At 49.5% G+C, this 16735-nt stretch overlaps 1 protein-coding gene across 1 annotated transcript in view; it reads right to left on the bottom strand.

Moving 5' to 3' along the window:
* Positions 1–16735, bottom strand: part of PACS1 (phosphofurin acidic cluster sorting protein 1) — a 158472-nt gene that overhangs the window by 29504 nt on the left and 112233 nt on the right. Inside the window, exons 3-11 of the mRNA XM_029209417.1 lie at positions 14288–14377; positions 13028–13153; positions 10483–10627; positions 10154–10245; positions 9979–10059; positions 7391–7450; positions 6431–6591; positions 5971–6064; positions 1399–1479 (exon numbers count right to left, since the gene is read on the bottom strand). Of these exons, the coding sequence (XP_029065250.1) occupies positions 1399–1479; positions 5971–6064; positions 6431–6591; positions 7391–7450; positions 9979–10059; positions 10154–10245; positions 10483–10627; positions 13028–13153; positions 14288–14377 (930 nt within the window). The remainder of the gene's footprint in view (positions 1–1398; positions 1480–5970; positions 6065–6430; positions 6592–7390; positions 7451–9978; positions 10060–10153; positions 10246–10482; positions 10628–13027; positions 13154–14287; positions 14378–16735) is intronic.

Raw genomic sequence — 16735 nt, 5'->3', positions numbered from 1 at the left:
CCTACATTTATGAACTGACAGCCCACAAACCTGGGCTGATGATCTAGCTTCTCTAGGTGGGAAGGAGAGTGTTTCACTCAGGAAGTGAGATGACTGGAACTTCATTTAAAAAATAAAAATTTATTTATTTATTTTTGGCTGCGTTGGGTCTTCGCTGCTGCGCGCGGGCTTTCCCTAGTTGCAGCGAGCGGGGGCTACTCTTCGTTGTGGTGGGCGGGCTTCTCATTGTGGTGGCTTCTCTTGTTGCAGAGCACGGGCTCTAGCCGCGTGGGCTTCAGTAGTTGTGGCTCGCGGGCTCTAGAGCGCAGGCGCAGTAGTTGTGGCACACGGGGCTTAGTTGCTCCGCGGCGTGTGGGATCTTCCCGGACCAGGGCTCGAACCTGTGTCCCTTGCATTGGCAGGAGGATTCTCAACCACTGCGCCACCAGGGAAGCCCCTGGAACTTCATTTTGAAACAACCGCTGTGCAGTATGGGCCAAAGTGGAAGATGGGTTACTCGGATTACGGGTGAACTACAGTAATGTTGAATCCAACCTAAGGCTTTGTCAGACACCAGATCCTTAATGCAGCATTATTTACTATAGGAAACATAAGCCTGAAACAATTCCTCCTCGGACTCCATTCAGTTAGCAGCTCCCACCGTAAGGCGGATGTGCAGCACACCCCCAGATGGTATTCGGTCAAGTTCTCTGTTCCCTCCCATCTGCTGGGTCCGGCCTCCAGTCCCACCGGCTGAACTGTGGCAGAACCTGCGGGCCCAGCTCAGACGCCCTCCCCCCAGGTGAAGGGCTCTGTCCTTCCCGGGCCCCACAGAGTCTCTGCGCCAGGTGTGCCCCGGCTGGCTTTCCTCCCGGAGGTGGATCCATGGTGTTCTCATTTTTGCACCTTCAGTGCTCAACATGTGTATGTGTGTGGAATTTCAACCTGTGTGTAATTAAATTGGGCACCCCAGCCGATCCATCCCATGCACCCCTGAGCAGCTCCAACACCTCTTAGCTGACTAGAGGAGCTGACTAGTAATCACTTGGAGACTTAATGCTGTGGGCTGTCTGGCCATTGTAAAAGCAACCTGGAGGAAGGGATGGTTTTTCGGGGGAAGATACTGGTCATCGTATCTGAGAAGTAAACGAGGGTGACAGATAATGAGAAATTATCTAAATTAGCACTTGATCAGATCTAACTAAAGGGCAGAATGGGGACATTTCTAGTTTACTAGTTTGGGGAAAAGCGTTATATTCCACAGGTAAGGATTCTGGGAGGAAGGGCACGCAGGACATTCACAAGTGCACAGAGTTAAGCCAAAGTTTCAGGGTGGTCATCAGGATCTTTTTGCCTTTGTTTCTAAAGGTACCAAAGACTATTTTAAACAGCTGAAACAGGAGCCCAAACCATACATACCAGAGTGTCTGTTTCAGTCAAGCTGTCATCTTGATTTTTAATCCAAGCAGATTTGACTTTTTCTAAAGCAGCCAATTCCATCTGCAAAAATTATAATAATTAGTCATCATCAATCCAAATAACCACCACTCTAACCTGTTTTCTAGGTCCCCTGGAAGCTTAAAATACTTTCACTTAATCTGAAGACCTCATAAAATCTTTGGGAGTTTCATCTTACTAGGAGCATATTTTTGTGAAAACTGAGCTTCGGAAAAGTCAGTTATTTTGCGATCATTAAATTAATAACACAGCGAGATGCGGAACCCAGAAATTCTGACTCTCACAAGACGTCACCAGGAAAGAGAAGCTCAACGTTCAGATGGCATGGCTGTGGGATCTGTCAGTCTTAACCCTGGGTTCGGTAAACACCCTTGCCCAGGAGGGGCACACAGGGCCTATTCTGCTGTCAGAGTTGCTCAGAAGAAAGGGGAATCTCAGAGTTCACGTCTTTGATTTCGAGACTAAAGACATCCATGGTAGCCAAATGCTTTTTGCTTGGTAGAAACATCTGGAAAACCCTCAAACAGAATATACTAAGCCATTTAGGTGTGAAATAATTCTCCCTTTGTCCCCAACTTTTATTAGCATTTCTCATAAATATTAAAAATGTACTTTGCAAATACAGATACATAACCAGATTTTTCACACTTGCTAATGCTGCTTCTGGCTGTGCAGACACCAATGTCAAAATCATAAGCAGTTGCGGGTTGTGGATCTTAAGCTATGGGGAAGGTCCTGGCCTCAGTGGGTCTCTGGTTCTTGTGGGGAACCAGGGAATCAGAAAGGATCAAGGATATCCCACCTCCTCCCAATGACCCAAAGCCTTTTCTCTGAGTAAATAACAGAGTACAGAGAAATGGCCTAATAAGCTCAAGGGGCCACTCAGCAAACCAATGAACAAGGACCACAAAAGTAGGCCCACACCATACGCTAAACCAGCGTTTCTCCACGTGGGCACCGCCGACATCTGGGGTGGGTCTTTCTTTGCTCAGGGGCATCGTGTGCAGGATTTGAGCTGCATCCCTGCCTCCACCCACTAGATGCCAGGAGCAGCCCCTTATCCCCTATCATCCCCGCTGTGAGAACCCAAAATGTCTCTAGTCCTCACCAAATGTCCCTTGGGAGGCAAAATCACCCTTGGTTGAGGACCACTGCTCTGAGCCGTCTGCAAAACTAACCTAACACACTTTATCCAGACCCTGTGACCCCTGAGGGGGAGACGGTTTGCTCAGAGCCACGCACAGCAGGTTGCCTCCGGATTGCACCGCTAGCTCATTTACACATTGTCTGTATGAATAACCGACGATAACAGAGTCCACACTCCCAGAGAACTCTTCATCAGACTTAAGACTGAAGATGGTTTCACTCAATTTGGGACCTCAGCATGACAAGTGAATTAAACACGTTTTAAAGAAAAGGAATCGGGGCGATAACACCGTCCTACTGGAAGGCTCTCAGGCAGCAGCCCTGTGGTCGGCCCTCCGACAGGAGAGCAGTGCTTCACGGCACAGCGCTGTGCTGAGATGTGCCGAGCGCTCTAAGGTGGACTCGGGGTGGGGCACCTGCGGGCTGTGCACTGACTCTTCTGCATGTTTCAGTCAGCCCCACCGGGAGCAAACTCCCGATTCTCCCAGTTCTTCTTCCTGCTTCTATAAATATTTTAGGCTCTTCTCACCCCAGCAGCGCAGTAGCTGTGTTGCCTAACTGAGTGGCTCTGAGGCAGGTGTGGCGGTGCAAGGCGCTGTGCCTGGGGGCGATGCTGGCTGCTGCTGCAGGGGGTGCACGTGCTTGTGTGTGTGTGCGTGCGCACGCGCGTGTGCGCGCACGTGGAGGGGGCAGAGCGCGGTGGCACTTTAGGCTCTCAATTTTACCAAGTACTGGTCTCTAGCACCATTAGTTACAGTGCTGTGGAATTAGCAACTTTTAGCAGCAGGCAGTCCTGGCAGAAAGTCTCCATCTCTTGGCCGCCCCAACTGAAGCGCTGTCGGGGCCTACTGTTATCTGCTCCAAGAACAAAATTATGTTGCTACTGTGTGCTCAAGTCTTGGGAAAACTCAACAGCTGTAATAATTTGTATCAGCAGAAATTCCTTCTGGTTCTAGTGATAAAACTGAATCCTCTGAAACTTGGGGAACAAAAAGGAAGGTTAAGAAAAATAAATGAATAACAAGGCTGGGAAATCAGGGAAGAGAGGACAAGAGCTGGGCAGCATGTGCACGCCTGCCTATGGATGCACCATCCCCGTATGTTTTCCCTAATACGTTTAGAAGTTCTCTGTGTAAGAGCACAGCCTCGCTCTGTAGTTTCCAAAGTGTCTTTCATACTAAAGGATTCCAAAGTTCCACACCCACATCAGGACATATGGGGCTCTTCAAAATAGAAATATCACAGAGAACCAGCAAAGTCTGAAATCTGGCCCAGGGAACCAGAATTTGAAGAACTCACTAAAAAGACATCTAGATTCTATCAATTTCAGGAGTCCAGAACTGGAACGGCTCTCAGGGTCTGTAATAACAATGGCAAAGCAGCTTCCATTTACTGATGCTCCCCATGCCATAAATCAATCCAACCATCAATCAAGCGCCATGCTGGAGGCTTTAGCTGCATTTTCGCACTGGATCTTCACACTGCCTTGTAAGGCATGTCCTTTTTACATGCAATTTGTAGATGAGGACACGAAGTCTGGGTAACTGCCCAGATCACACAGTCAGTGGAGTGATGGAGTCAAGATTCAAACCCAGAAGTCTGACTCCAGAGCATGTGCTCTCAAACCAGCCCTACCCTGCCCCAAAGAAATGTCTGGCCTGAACAGGGATCCTTAGGCCATCACACTGTAAAGACTGATACTCCATTGACTTTTGAGCTAACTGGGCTCCTGGGCCAACTCCTTTACTTCACAAATAAGGCACCTGAGGCCCAGAGCATCAAGGTGATTTTTCTCTTTAAATTTTGTAAGCCATGCAGCTGAGACTAAATGTAGAACCTACAAATTCTATCAACCCAGAAACAGCTTCATTAGTAGAGAGTAGTTTCTCTTACTGATTTAGTAACGACGATCCCTAAAATTTATTGAGCGGTCACCACATGTTAGGCGTCACGCTTAGCATTTCTGGGGTATTAATCTCATTTAAAATTTGATTGCATTGTGTTACAGTAGGGCCCTTGTTCTGCATTCCTAGGACACCGTAAGACAGTCCTCCCCTGGCCAGGTCCCAGGTTTCTCTCTAGAAGAGTCATCCCTTATATTTATACTTGCTATGGAATCTGGCTCCAGGGACCAATGATCTGTCCACATGGACAGTGATGCTTCAGCAGGGCCATCCAGCAGCCCCCTGTGAGAACGAGCAGCCCCAAGCCACATCCTGTGCAGAACTAGTCAGGTAAGGCCTCCTCAGCCCCATATCATATGAACCTGGGCTGGAAAGGCTGAGAGTGCCCGGTCTGCAAGTGGCGGGCCTGAGGTTTCTCGGTGGAGGGATTCTCGGTGGGGGCTGCCATTTCCCATCCCACGTTTACTCGCTAAGGCCACGTGGTGCCGCTGTTCTAGGGCCGGATCACCCTGCTGCGCCTTCAGCAGGGAGAGGGATTACGTGGACGACAGCGCCACCTGGTGGCAGCAGGCAGTCCATGAGCTGACGGTCCGCAGACACCTGGGACCGGCGGCAGGCAGCCCTTCCATAGACAGCGCTTTTCAGGGGATGGAGAGCCTCACAGGCCTCAGGTCGTTTCCTCACAATTAATACCTACGCGCAGGGTGAGTTTTATATTCCCTCTGTTAAAGCGGCAAGAGCAGAAGGACTTAAAGGATTCAGTTTTTTTGATCTACAGAGAAGACACTGGGCTTTCAAAGCAAACCGAAAACCACAAAAATCAGACACGTCATCCTGCCTTTGGTCATAAACAAGGGGGAGGGAAGCTTCCTAGGGCCCGAGGCGGATATAGCATCAACCCGGGCCTCTGCCCCTGATCCACTGCTGGGGAGAGCCTTCCCAAATAGGGACAGAGCGTGGTCCTGGGGTCATGCGGGGCTCTGGGGTGCTGCAGTAGACAGCTCCTTTTCCCTCTGGCTCGCCAGGCAAAATGGAAATCAGCCCATCGAGTTCTAAATTCTTCGAGGGCACTGCTCACTTTCTGAATCAAGCCCATGTAATTTCTCCTGAACAGACCTTGGGGCCTTCCTGCCCCTTTGCATCCACCCTCTCCCCAGCCTGGATGCAGAATCGCCACCACTGGCTGGGTGCCACACTCCCAGCTACCGCATGACGGGCGTTAAGGGAGAGGTCTTGAGGCACTGCGTGTTCCGGGAGGGAAGGCGCCAGGTCATGGCGGGAACAGACCATAAAGAACACCCGCCTGGCCACAGCAATATCGTCAGAGCACTAAGAGCCCAGCAGGACTGAGATGACAACTGAGGCTGAAACAAGATGAGATGGCCCGTAGGTCCCAAATGAGCCAGGAGCACAGGGCTCAGTGTTAAGCCCTGACTCTCCCCTGGTCCCACTCCCACACCCCACAGCCATTGGTCTTGCTCACAGGGCTGGTGGTGTCTTTGCCGAGGCTGCCCTTGCTGTTGAGGCTGCCAATCTCCGTCTGTGAGCTGGACTGCGACATCCCCTCAAAGAAGGGCCTGTGGCAAAGAAGCACAGCCAGGGTCAGTGGCCGCCAGGGCCCAGAGCAGCAGCTCACGGACAGCCGGGCAGGGCTGGTGTTCAAGAAAGATCGACAACCCGGGCTTCGAGGATGCCGGCGAGGAAGGACACAGCAGAGGCTGGACCAGTAGGGACCTGGACCGAAGGACTTCAGGAGAGTCCTATCGGGGCTTTTGTCGGTTAGAGGCTAAAGCAGCGAGCTTTATCCAGACGGCAGGCGGTTCAGAAGGGGTGAGGAACCGAGATTCCCAGGTAATGGTTGGGGGGGGCGGGGTGAGGGAGGGGAGTCTAGGAGATTGCCACGGCCTAGAGAGACAGTGTGACAGAGGGGGTGCGGGCCTCACTTGAGCTTGGGCTTTGGCGTGCTAAGGATGCTCTCTGTCTCCTCCATCTCGGGACCACTGTCGCTGGGATTGTACATCTCCAGACTGTCATACAGCTCGTCCAAGTCTTCTTCCACTTCTCGTATCTGTTCTCGGGATACGTGTTCCAGCCCAAAGCCCACCTGTGGGAGAAAACAAAACCTTGGAGTCTGGGGCTACCCCTATTAACAACATGGCAGACGGGAATCTCCTTCCTCCTGGGCAGGGCCCACTGGCTTCCCTACCCAGTCCCCTTAAGGGACGTGCCATAGTTTCACGCTCATCAGGGTGGTCTTGGTGTGCTTTCTGTGATTTGATCCTGAGAGCAGGGATGTGGTGAGGCCACCGTCCCTGCTCAGAGCCTCCCTAGTGCTCCCCACTAGTGCCCGGCGTCAGGAAGAAGAGTGGGGCTCAGACGGTACTTCTCCCGATGAACTAGCGCAGGGAAACCCAGACGCCTGGGGCCCTGGCGGGCTCATGCTGGCCTCCTCTAGAGCCCGCAGGGGACAAATCTCCATCCCTGTCTCAGTCCACTGAGAAGAGAGCCCATGAAAACTGGCTCTAGGCCTGCGAGCCCAGGGAATGCACTGCTTCTCTTAGCGGCCAGTCCCTGACGCCATGGAGGAGGCCCCCACCTCACAGGCTGCTACTCACGATGTTCCCCTCGGGGCAGGAGGGAAAACTGAACGATAGCAACTGGATCTGTGCTGGACACCCCACACCCGAAAGCTGGGCAGAAGCATGTGCCCCTGCTTCGAATACCATGGAAGCTTGGGTGCTACATGTAAATCTTTCCTTCTCTTTTCAAGTAGCGGAAAGCCCTCCTTTAGCTACCCCCTCACGTGGGGTTCCTGGAATCTTGACTCCAGATTGTGCCCGAGGAATGAGGGTGAAACTCTGGGAATTCTACTCACCATCCAGCTCGGGAGTAAGGGGTCGTACCTCGTCTGAAACTTTAAACCGCTTCAGGAGGGCCACAAACTTCTGTTTGATGTTAGGTTGCTGTAGGGACAAAGCCACAGTAGTCCTCAGCCAGCAGCCCAGTCGGCAGAGTGATCGAGGGCCGGCTTTGGTGAAGAACCGGGGCCACGCCCCCAGCCCAGTAACTGCCCACGGTCACCTCCCGCTCATCCCTTTCTCTAGAACTTCAGAACCACGGTGAGAGCCACCTGTATACACACAGGTTCCTCAAACTCGAGGTTTCCAAAACAGAGCTCACCCTCTGCGCCGTGCATTCCCCCTCCTGGTCACCCAGGCACCGAGGAGTCACCGAATCTGAACCCGGAGTCTCCCCCGACCCTCAGCCCAGGGGTGCTGACTCCTACCCTCTTGTCCACCCGAAACCGCACTGCTTCCGTCCGGCCTCCTTCCTCGCCCCTCTCTGGGGCCACCAACCACCCTCAACTAGCTCCTCCCACCCCACTTCCAGTCTCATTCCCTCCAGAGTCCACTGCGACTGTTCCACATGCAGATCTCACATCGTCACTCCCCAGATGAAAGGCCTTCACTGGCCCCAGAGCCTCAAGAACTTCGGTGTCACCCTGTGTCTGCTGAGGGCTGGCTCTGCCTGACCCTGGCCTCACCCACCACCCAACTCCTCACACCCCACTTAGGTGGGAACTAACTGCTTACGACTTGGCACCCCTCTGGGCCATTTACATGGTAACTTCTGCCTTGACTAAACATGTCCCCAGATCTACTTGGCGAAGTTCTATTTACTCTTAGAAAACCCATCTCCTGGCATCTTGCCCGCGAAGCTGTCCTGCTCAGAGCCGGTCACTTTCCCCTTAGGACCATCGCTGCCCCTGACGCAGAGCTCGTCTGGCGCCTGCCCTACGGGGTTACGGTCACTTGTGTAGATGTGTCTGTGTCACTGGACACTGTGAGCTCCCTGACGGCATGGACCGGGCCTTCCTTATCTCTACGTGTCCAACCCAAGGCACGGCGACTAGCTTGTGGCCCTCAGCACCTCCTGACTGGATGACAGACTCACTGCCTGGGGATGGGGGAGACTAACTTGTGGGTGAGACTGAGCTGGGCCTTCAAGAAAGGGCGGGGCTCCCCAAGGTGGAAGGGCACCCACAGCAGAGGAGGAACGAGAGCCACAGCGACCGAGACGCAGAAGACGGTTCAGAGAACGCCGAGTCAATTAACATGTCTAGGACAAAGTGCTCTTGGTAGGGAGAGAAGGATTCGTGTGCACGGGAGGCAGGAGTGAAAGGACAATTACTCTGGAAATCTGATTGGAAAGTGCCTGCAGTTAACACAAAAAATAAAAACACCTTTCGGGGAGTGGGTGTCAAAGGAGCACTGAGCTCTGGTCGTATAACCGGTGAAGCTACGGAGGCGACCACAGAAGAGGCGATTTATATAGCTCCCGGGGGCACCTTTGGGAAGAAAACGGGGCCTCTTTGTGGTTACAGCACAGGAAAAAGAAAAACTTAGCAGGAGGAGCCACAACAGAGAGTGACCTCCAGCCTCTGCCATCATCAGAGCACAGGGTGGGCTGGAGGCCAGGATGGGCCTTACCCGGCCTAGGAGCGCCTATCGAGGATTAGAAGCCTGAGGACGATGAAACAGTTCAAACGCGCTCTAGTCATCATCCGGTGGGGCAATCAAGGCCTCAGCCTTGAGGATTTATTATACATTGAAGCCCAGGGATACCCAAGGATGCCTGGAGAGAGGACAGCGTGTTTCACGGTGGACCAGGCTCAGATACGACATGTTCGGAAGGTCTGGCCTCCACTTATTTCACTCCTGAAGGTGACGGGAATCTCTGCTCTTGGGGTCCCTGGGCTGCTCTGCGCTAGAGAGAATCAGGATGCCTCTGGGGACAAATGAAACTGTGAACTTCCCTTCCAAAAAGCTCCTGGCACTTTTGACTCCCCCGAACTCTGGCACGGGAACCCCAGAAGAGGTCAAAGTTAACCTAGAAATTCAGGTATTAAGCATCTCAGTCCAGGACTCTAATTTCACCAAAAGTAGTGACTCCTGAGGAGATCGCGTGCAGGAGACACAATCTAAAGGCCTCTGGTCTCTAAGGTTCTGGATCCATTAAGGCAGGCACTGTATCGAGCCCACAGTTCCAAGCACTAGCCTACTATTCCTGGGTTAGTTCAACAAATGATTCCAAATGGAGATGCTCCTAGAGAGGACTGGACTTATCTGTGCGGTGGACAGTACGAAACCTGAAGTAATCACCTGGAGAAGGGAGGGAGGGTGTCTGAGGGGTTCTGCTCCCCGAGGAAGCATCTGTTCCAAAGTCTACAACAAGGTTTCTCAACCTTTCTTCTACCCTAAGATAACCTGAAGAATATAACACGCTCCTATCAGGAACGCTGGTTCTCTGCAACAGTGGTGCTTAATTAGCTGGTGGTGGAGGTGGAGGTACCAAGGGGTGTGTCACGGCCTTGAGGGCATGGCCCTGTGCAGATGTTAAAAAGCCCCCAGGAAGTCTGCATACAACACTCCCATCCTACCCCCAGATTGCAAATCTCTGCTAGAACATTCCCCGGACCTTGGAGGCTCACCCTTGTGATGGCAGACGTTGAGGTTAGTTTCCTCCGGGTCTTCTTTACTTTCCGAAGATCCTCATCTTCATAGAACAGGTCCTAAGTGGGTAGGGGGATGGAATGAGGTTGGGAAACCCTAGGAAGGTCTGTAACTGCTTCTCGGTCGCTTTATTGAGGGGCTGTGGAAAGTTACCTGCCCGTGTAGTGGGTCATCACTGCCTTCCTGTTCTGATGAGAAACTCTCCTCCTCTTCCTCAGAATAATTGTCAATATCAGGAGAACGGTCTGGAAACAGACACCTTAATAAGATGACCTCGCAGGGCGAAGATCTGGTCTAAGAGGCTTTGGCTGGCTGGAATCATGCTCTCCTCAAGTGGAAACGCGGCCGGGGTGGAGGAGAGGGCCCCGACCCCCTTTCATTTCCAGGGAGCTCTAAGCTCCTCTTTCCTAGGAACGTGTTAGGCTTTCCTGGGATGGAGATCAGGTGACGGGGAGGGCTTCCCAACACCACACATGTCCTACCAGACAGCTTGGATTTGATTCCTTCATGGTCAATCGGCTGGCTGGACAGGGAGTAGATCTTTATTTCTGCCACAGGCACGGAGACATCCTTCACGTTGCTGTGCAGGCCGAGAACCAGGGCGCCTTCGTTCGGGTGCTGCATCACCTACGAGCACGGGGTGGCCACGGACACACCTCACTACGGACAGTGCTGCAGAGCAGCCCGTTTTCACAAATCCCAACGGACAGGCGAGCCACTGGGAACGGTGTTCTGCTAACACATTTTCTTTTTCACTATCTTTCAGATTCACGCCTACCGTTCTCCTATTGCCTGTCTCACTTTACCTTTTTTTTTTTTTTTTCCTTTTTGGCTGTGCCACGTGGCTTGTGAGATCTTAGTTCCCCCACCAGGGATTGAACCAGGGCCCACGCAGTGAAAGCACGGAGTCCCAACCACTGGACCGCCAGGGAAGTCCCCGGTCTCACTTTAAAACTACCTCCAGAAGTGTCAGCCACGGGTCAGGCCACGTGCTTAGAGATAAAAATCAAGGCCTGAGATTGAAAATGACTGCTAATCTCTAGGACTGCATTTTAGTTTAAGTCTTTCACAGAGAAACTAGCTCTCAAGGCTGCGTGAGGCTGTCCTGCAGACCGTGGCCACCTGTACCAGGCCACTTGTGCCAGGCAATAAGGGCTTGACACAGCTGGCAAAACGTGCCATCCACATACTTCACTCCCCCCAGGCCCTCTTTCTGACACAAAACATGAAGAGGACAGAAAGATGGGCTGGGACTATCTCGCTTTTTACTATGGACACAAAATGTTTCTTACTTAATGTTCTAAAATACAGAAATAGGTTTTAAAATTGATTTGTGGCCCCTTTCCTCTTCCCCTTGGTCAGGGCTGAGAAGATTCACCAGGCATACAGGGAAGCCGCACAAATGAGCAAACATACTGAGAAGGGAATTAAAAACATGAAAAGGAGAAAGGCTAGAGGAACCCCAAAGGTGCTGATTGGAACTGACTGGAATGTGAGCTCATGATCAGATAGATACAGAAGTGGAAATAGATACGATATGCATGTATATACACGTGCATATGCATATGTATACATGTATTTCCTAGCTCCATCTGCTGAGAGGGAGGAGAAGCAATGATACCCCAGTTGGGAAAATGAGCACCTCTAGCATCCAGATCTTGGTTTCTAAATACCATTCTCCACTACAAGGAACCAGGGCTCTTTGGAGGATCAATTCATTCTGAGGCTGGGTCAGGGAAAGTACATGATGAGCCTGTAATATTTTGTACCAGAAAGTAAAGAAGCATGTAAAGAACGATGAGGCATATAAAAAAGGATATAGGAATCAGCTTGAAGAGGCTCTTACTGGCCAAATTCGAGAAAATTTGAGCATCAAAATAAATAATGATAGTAGCAGACTAAACCCCACTGAATTAAACAGGAATCCACAGATCCACAACTGATACAAAGAAATGAATCAATCAGTAGGTGGGGAAGAAGGGAAAGCTGTATCTTACAGCAGACGGCCAACTAATAAATAGAGAAGGAATGGTGGGATTGGAAATTCACTGTCTGGCAAACGTCCAAGTAATGACTGATTCGGTAAGAATCATTAATAGAGGCTAAAACTACTTGGTGAAGATATGAGGGGATAAGAAACTGTTATATAGTCTCAAAATATCTCCTCCCTATAAAATGTTTTTTTTTCATTGGTAAGAACAAAATATGTATTACTTAACTTTATACTGGAAATCCTGGCACACATCATCTTAAATTAACCAAGCGATACGAGTTAGCCTCACCAGTAACGGAACAAATCAACACAGAGTGCTGCCTGCATTACTGCTTGCAATAATTCTGCCAAAAACGCAGAAGCTGAATGTAAATCTCCAGAAAACATCAGACAAATCTGAACTGAGATACATTCAATAAAGAGCCTGTACTCTTAAAAAATGTCAAGGGCATGAAAGACAAAGAAAATCCAAGGGACTGCAGGTCGAGGGAGACTAATGAGACAAGAGCTAAGTGCAGCCCTTAATCCCAGATGAAACCCTGGGCCTGCAAAGGACATCCCTGAGTCGCTTGGCATGACCTGGGTGGGGACTGCGGGTTACACGGCAACCCTGTGTCGGTGCTAATGTCCTGATCTTCATGGTAGACACAGTACGTATTAACTATGTGTGATGGGGCACCAGCTTACTTTCGGTGGTTCAGAAAAGAAAACAACATGCATAACGCGTATGTAGGAGAGAATAATAAGGCAGATGTGTTAACACTGAAGAATCTGGGTGAAGGGTAGATGGGAATTCTTTATACTATTCTTACAACTTTTCTCTAAGTTTGACATTTTTTTAAAGGTTAAAGAAAAAACTTTTCATGAGGGAGAAAGTTCTCGATAAAAAGAAGTGCGTCCTGAATTTCCAATAAAAGAATTAATTTGTAACACAGAATAAAACACCCAAACAGCAGGCTGGGAAAATCACTGGCTGGGCCGGTGTCTCTCGTAGGCTCCGAAAGGCTGACTGTCCAGAGGCCGCCCTCTCTCACCTCTGCCATGTTGATGAGCCCCACGGCCAGGGTCTTATAGCCCAGGATGGTCCGGTTCTTGTACCGCTTTCTCCTCTGCAACATGATCTGCAACTTGTTGGCATCTCGCTTCAGGAAATGAGGGTACTGCCGAGCACAAAACAGAGCCGAGCACAGTTAATCAGCAACTGGGTCCTCGGTGGGTCTTGGTGCTGCGAGAGGACGTGCCACCTTCCTGTGCTTCACTGGCTCCCAGCTGCACGAGGGGGTGATAGGGGCGAGGGGAGCGCCTGGTTTCCACTCCGCAGCGGGGTGGTCCACACACGCTCAGAAAACAGCCTCCTCCCTTGCCAGATAATCAGGTGTCCGTGCACTGCAACCTGGGGTACTGGTGTTAGGCGGAGAGACAGACATACCGGGACAGATAAGGAGAAGGGAAGGGATGGAGGTTGCAGTATGTGGGCAAAACAAGACTGAAGCATCCGCCTCTGCTGGGGGGCACGGTGTGGATTACTAAGGAGAGGAGACGGGGCCGAGTGTGGTGGGATGGTGGGGTTAACAGCTCTGTCTGAGGAAAAGGGGAAGAAGAATGAGAGGCAAAGCGTTACATACAGGATGGATAAACAACAAGGTCCCACCGTAGAGCACAGGGGACTATATTCAATAGCCTGTGATAAACCATGATGGAAAAGAATATGAAAAAGAATGTATACACACACACACATATATATATGTATAACTGAATCACTTTGCTGTACAGGAGAAATTAACACATTTTATTTTTCTTTTAGTGCTTTTCATTCATTTATTTACTTCACATCTTTATTGGAGTATAAATGCTTTACAATGTTGTGTTGGTTTCTGCTGTACAGCAAAGTGAATCAGCTATACGTATACATATATCCCCATGTCCCCTCCCTCTTGAGCCTCCCTCCCACCCTCCCTATCCCACCCCTCTAGGTCATCACAAAGCACTGAGCTGATCTCCTTGTGCTATGCAGCAGCTTAACACAACATTTTAAATCAACTATACTGCAATTAAAAAAAAAGAAAAAGAACGATTTGTGATGTGCTTTTCAGCAGCCCATCTGGGTCTCGGCGCCCTTGCTGTGGCTGTCTGGGTGATTGCTCTGGTCCTCCAGGCCGGCCACAGAAGCTCTAGGTGACTTTAAATCATTGGGCTATGGCTGTTTTCGGATAAAACAGTCTCCAGATTAGAGGACTGTTCGGGATTGGGCTGGACATGGCATATTAATGACCTAAGACTGAGCAGGTTCTCACCTGGAGGGAGAAGGTTAACTGGAGCTCTGTTTCCACCAATCCACTGGCTGGAAGGATGATCTCGTTGGAGCGAAGGATCCTTTTTGAACCCTGAAACCAAGAAAAAATAGGTCAAAGCTGTATCACCAAAAATCAGACCAAAAGAAATACTGTTTGCGAACAACATCTAAACTCTACAAAGATTCTTACCAGTTCAAGTATTCCACCAGTCTTTTTGTTGTACTTGATCACAATCAAACCACTACCATAGATGTGATTTTACATGTATTATGCTGTCCGTTTGCAAAGGGTTTTCACAGGAAAATGATTTGTTATTGCATCTGAGTTCTCCTCTCCCACCGCTCCTGAGGGAGAGGCAGTGGTGTCGCACCCCAAGGCATGGCAGTTCTCCCCATGGCACCCCAGCCGCCCTCCTCCCATCTAACTGACACTTCGGCCACACTGTCCTGTCTCTGGGCGTTTCCACATGCTGTTTTCTCTTCTTGGATATTCTTTCATGCTTCTGTACACAGCTAACCAACTCACCTTCCCAGTCTCAGCTTTGGTATAATTTTTTTCCAGGAACTCTTCCTTTTAGTGCGGCTCCCCCCGCCCCCGCTTCCCCTGCCGTGCCCCCCAGCACCCCCGCTCCACCAAACCTAACGCTGGGTTAAACACCATAGTGTTTTTAGCTCTTAAAAGTAAAGTTGGGCTAAACTGTTCCTCAATGTAAAAAGAGATCAGCAGGAGAGCCTGAGGAATGCCAGTACATTTATAAAAATTACTTTAGGGCTTCCCCGGTGGCGCAGTGGTTGAGAGTCCACCTGCCGATGCAGGGGACACGGGTTCGTGCCCCAGTCCGGGAGGATCCCACATGCCACGGAGCGGCTGGGCCCGTGAGCCATGGCCGCTGGGCCTGCGCGTCTGGAGCCTGTGCTCCGCAACGGGAGGGGCCACAACAGTGAGAGGCCCGCGTACCGCAAAAAAAAAAAAATTACTTAAAAAAAAATTGAGTTTAATTTAACACAGTGAAGTGCCCCGATCTCCAGTATACAGATCGATGAGTTAGTAAATGTATATACCCGTGTAACCCACATCTCTATCAAGATGTAGAGCATTGTTATTACTCTGGAAAAATCCCTTGTGATGCCTCCCAGTCAATCCTGCACTCCTGTCTCGGAGGAAAGCACTGTTCTGAGCTCTTTCACCATAGGTCAGTTTTTCCTGTTCTAAAATTCCATATAAATGGAATCATACAGTGTGTACTATTCTAGTCGGGCTTCTTTTGCCCAACATTTATAATGTGTCTGAGGTTCATCCAGGCTGTTGAGTGTATCAAAAGCTTGTTCCTTTTTACTGCTGAGCAGAATTCTGTCCCATGAATGTACACATGTGATTTCCGTTCTCCTGTCGCTGAACACTTCACATTTGGGGTGTTTCTAGTTTGGGACCATTATGGTTAAAGCTGCCATTCCTGTACAAGTCATCCACACAAGTGGATGTGTCTTCTTTTTCTTGGGCCGACACCTAGGAGAGGAATGGCTGGGACTTAGGGTAGACACATATGTAGCTTCATGAGAAAGCTCCAGACTGATTTCCGAAGTGTTAGTACCACTTTCCACCTGCAGCTGCATCCGGCGTGGTCTGTCCTGGACCCGTGGATTCTACTGGCCACGTGCAGAGAGGTCCATCACTGTGGCTGCAGTTTGCATCTCCCTGAGGACTCAGCCCACGCAGCACCTTCTCAGCTGTTTATTGGTCAGCTGTAAATCTCCATTTATGACGTGACTGATCACACTTCTTTGTTTTGTTTATCTTGTTATTCGGGCATAAGTTTTTTATTTATATAAGAAATTGTCAGATATATGCACCATATTTTCTTGTCTATTCATTTTCTTAATAGTATCTTTTGATGAAGTATTTAATTTTGATCTGATCAACTTTATTATTTTTTTCCTTTATGGTTAATGCATTCTGGGTCCTAGCTAAGAAATCTTTGCCTACTCCAAGTAATGAAGTTATTCTGCTGTATTAGAGTAGATATTCCACTCTGTTTTCCTTTAGGAATGAAAAAAATTTAGTTTTAACTTTTAGGTTTCTTATCCATTTCTAATTTTTGCTTTTATAAAATACAGATTTTGTATAATGCAGGAAGGAAAATCTCCTAAATGTAGTATTTCACAATGCTTTTAAAATTAGAATAGCATTATATTATGCCAATTAAAAATAATAAAGGCCGCTCTGCCTCATGCGTTAGATAATGCTTTCTGTAACCTCTATGACAAACAAGAGTCTTGGCAAAGTTTTCACCTGAATTTATATAGGTAGGCTCTTAGGATTTAAGAAGTCTCTGGACAATGAATCTCAGAAATGCTGAGAATCCAAAACGTGGTTGATATATAGCAGTGGTTTTCAACCAGGGGTAGGAGACATTTGGCAAAATTTAGAGACATTTTTTTTTTTTTTTTT

Source organism: Monodon monoceros, unplaced genomic scaffold, assembly GCF_005190385.1.
Source record: "Monodon monoceros isolate NGI ecotype Baffin Bay Population unplaced genomic scaffold, NGI_Narwhal_1 Super_Scaffold_7, whole genome shotgun sequence".
In the NCBI taxonomy this organism is placed as follows: Eukaryota; Metazoa; Chordata; class Mammalia; order Artiodactyla; family Monodontidae; genus Monodon; species Monodon monoceros.
The sequence above is the reverse complement of the archived record's forward strand: the minus strand, read 5'-3'. Positions and strand labels throughout refer to the sequence as shown.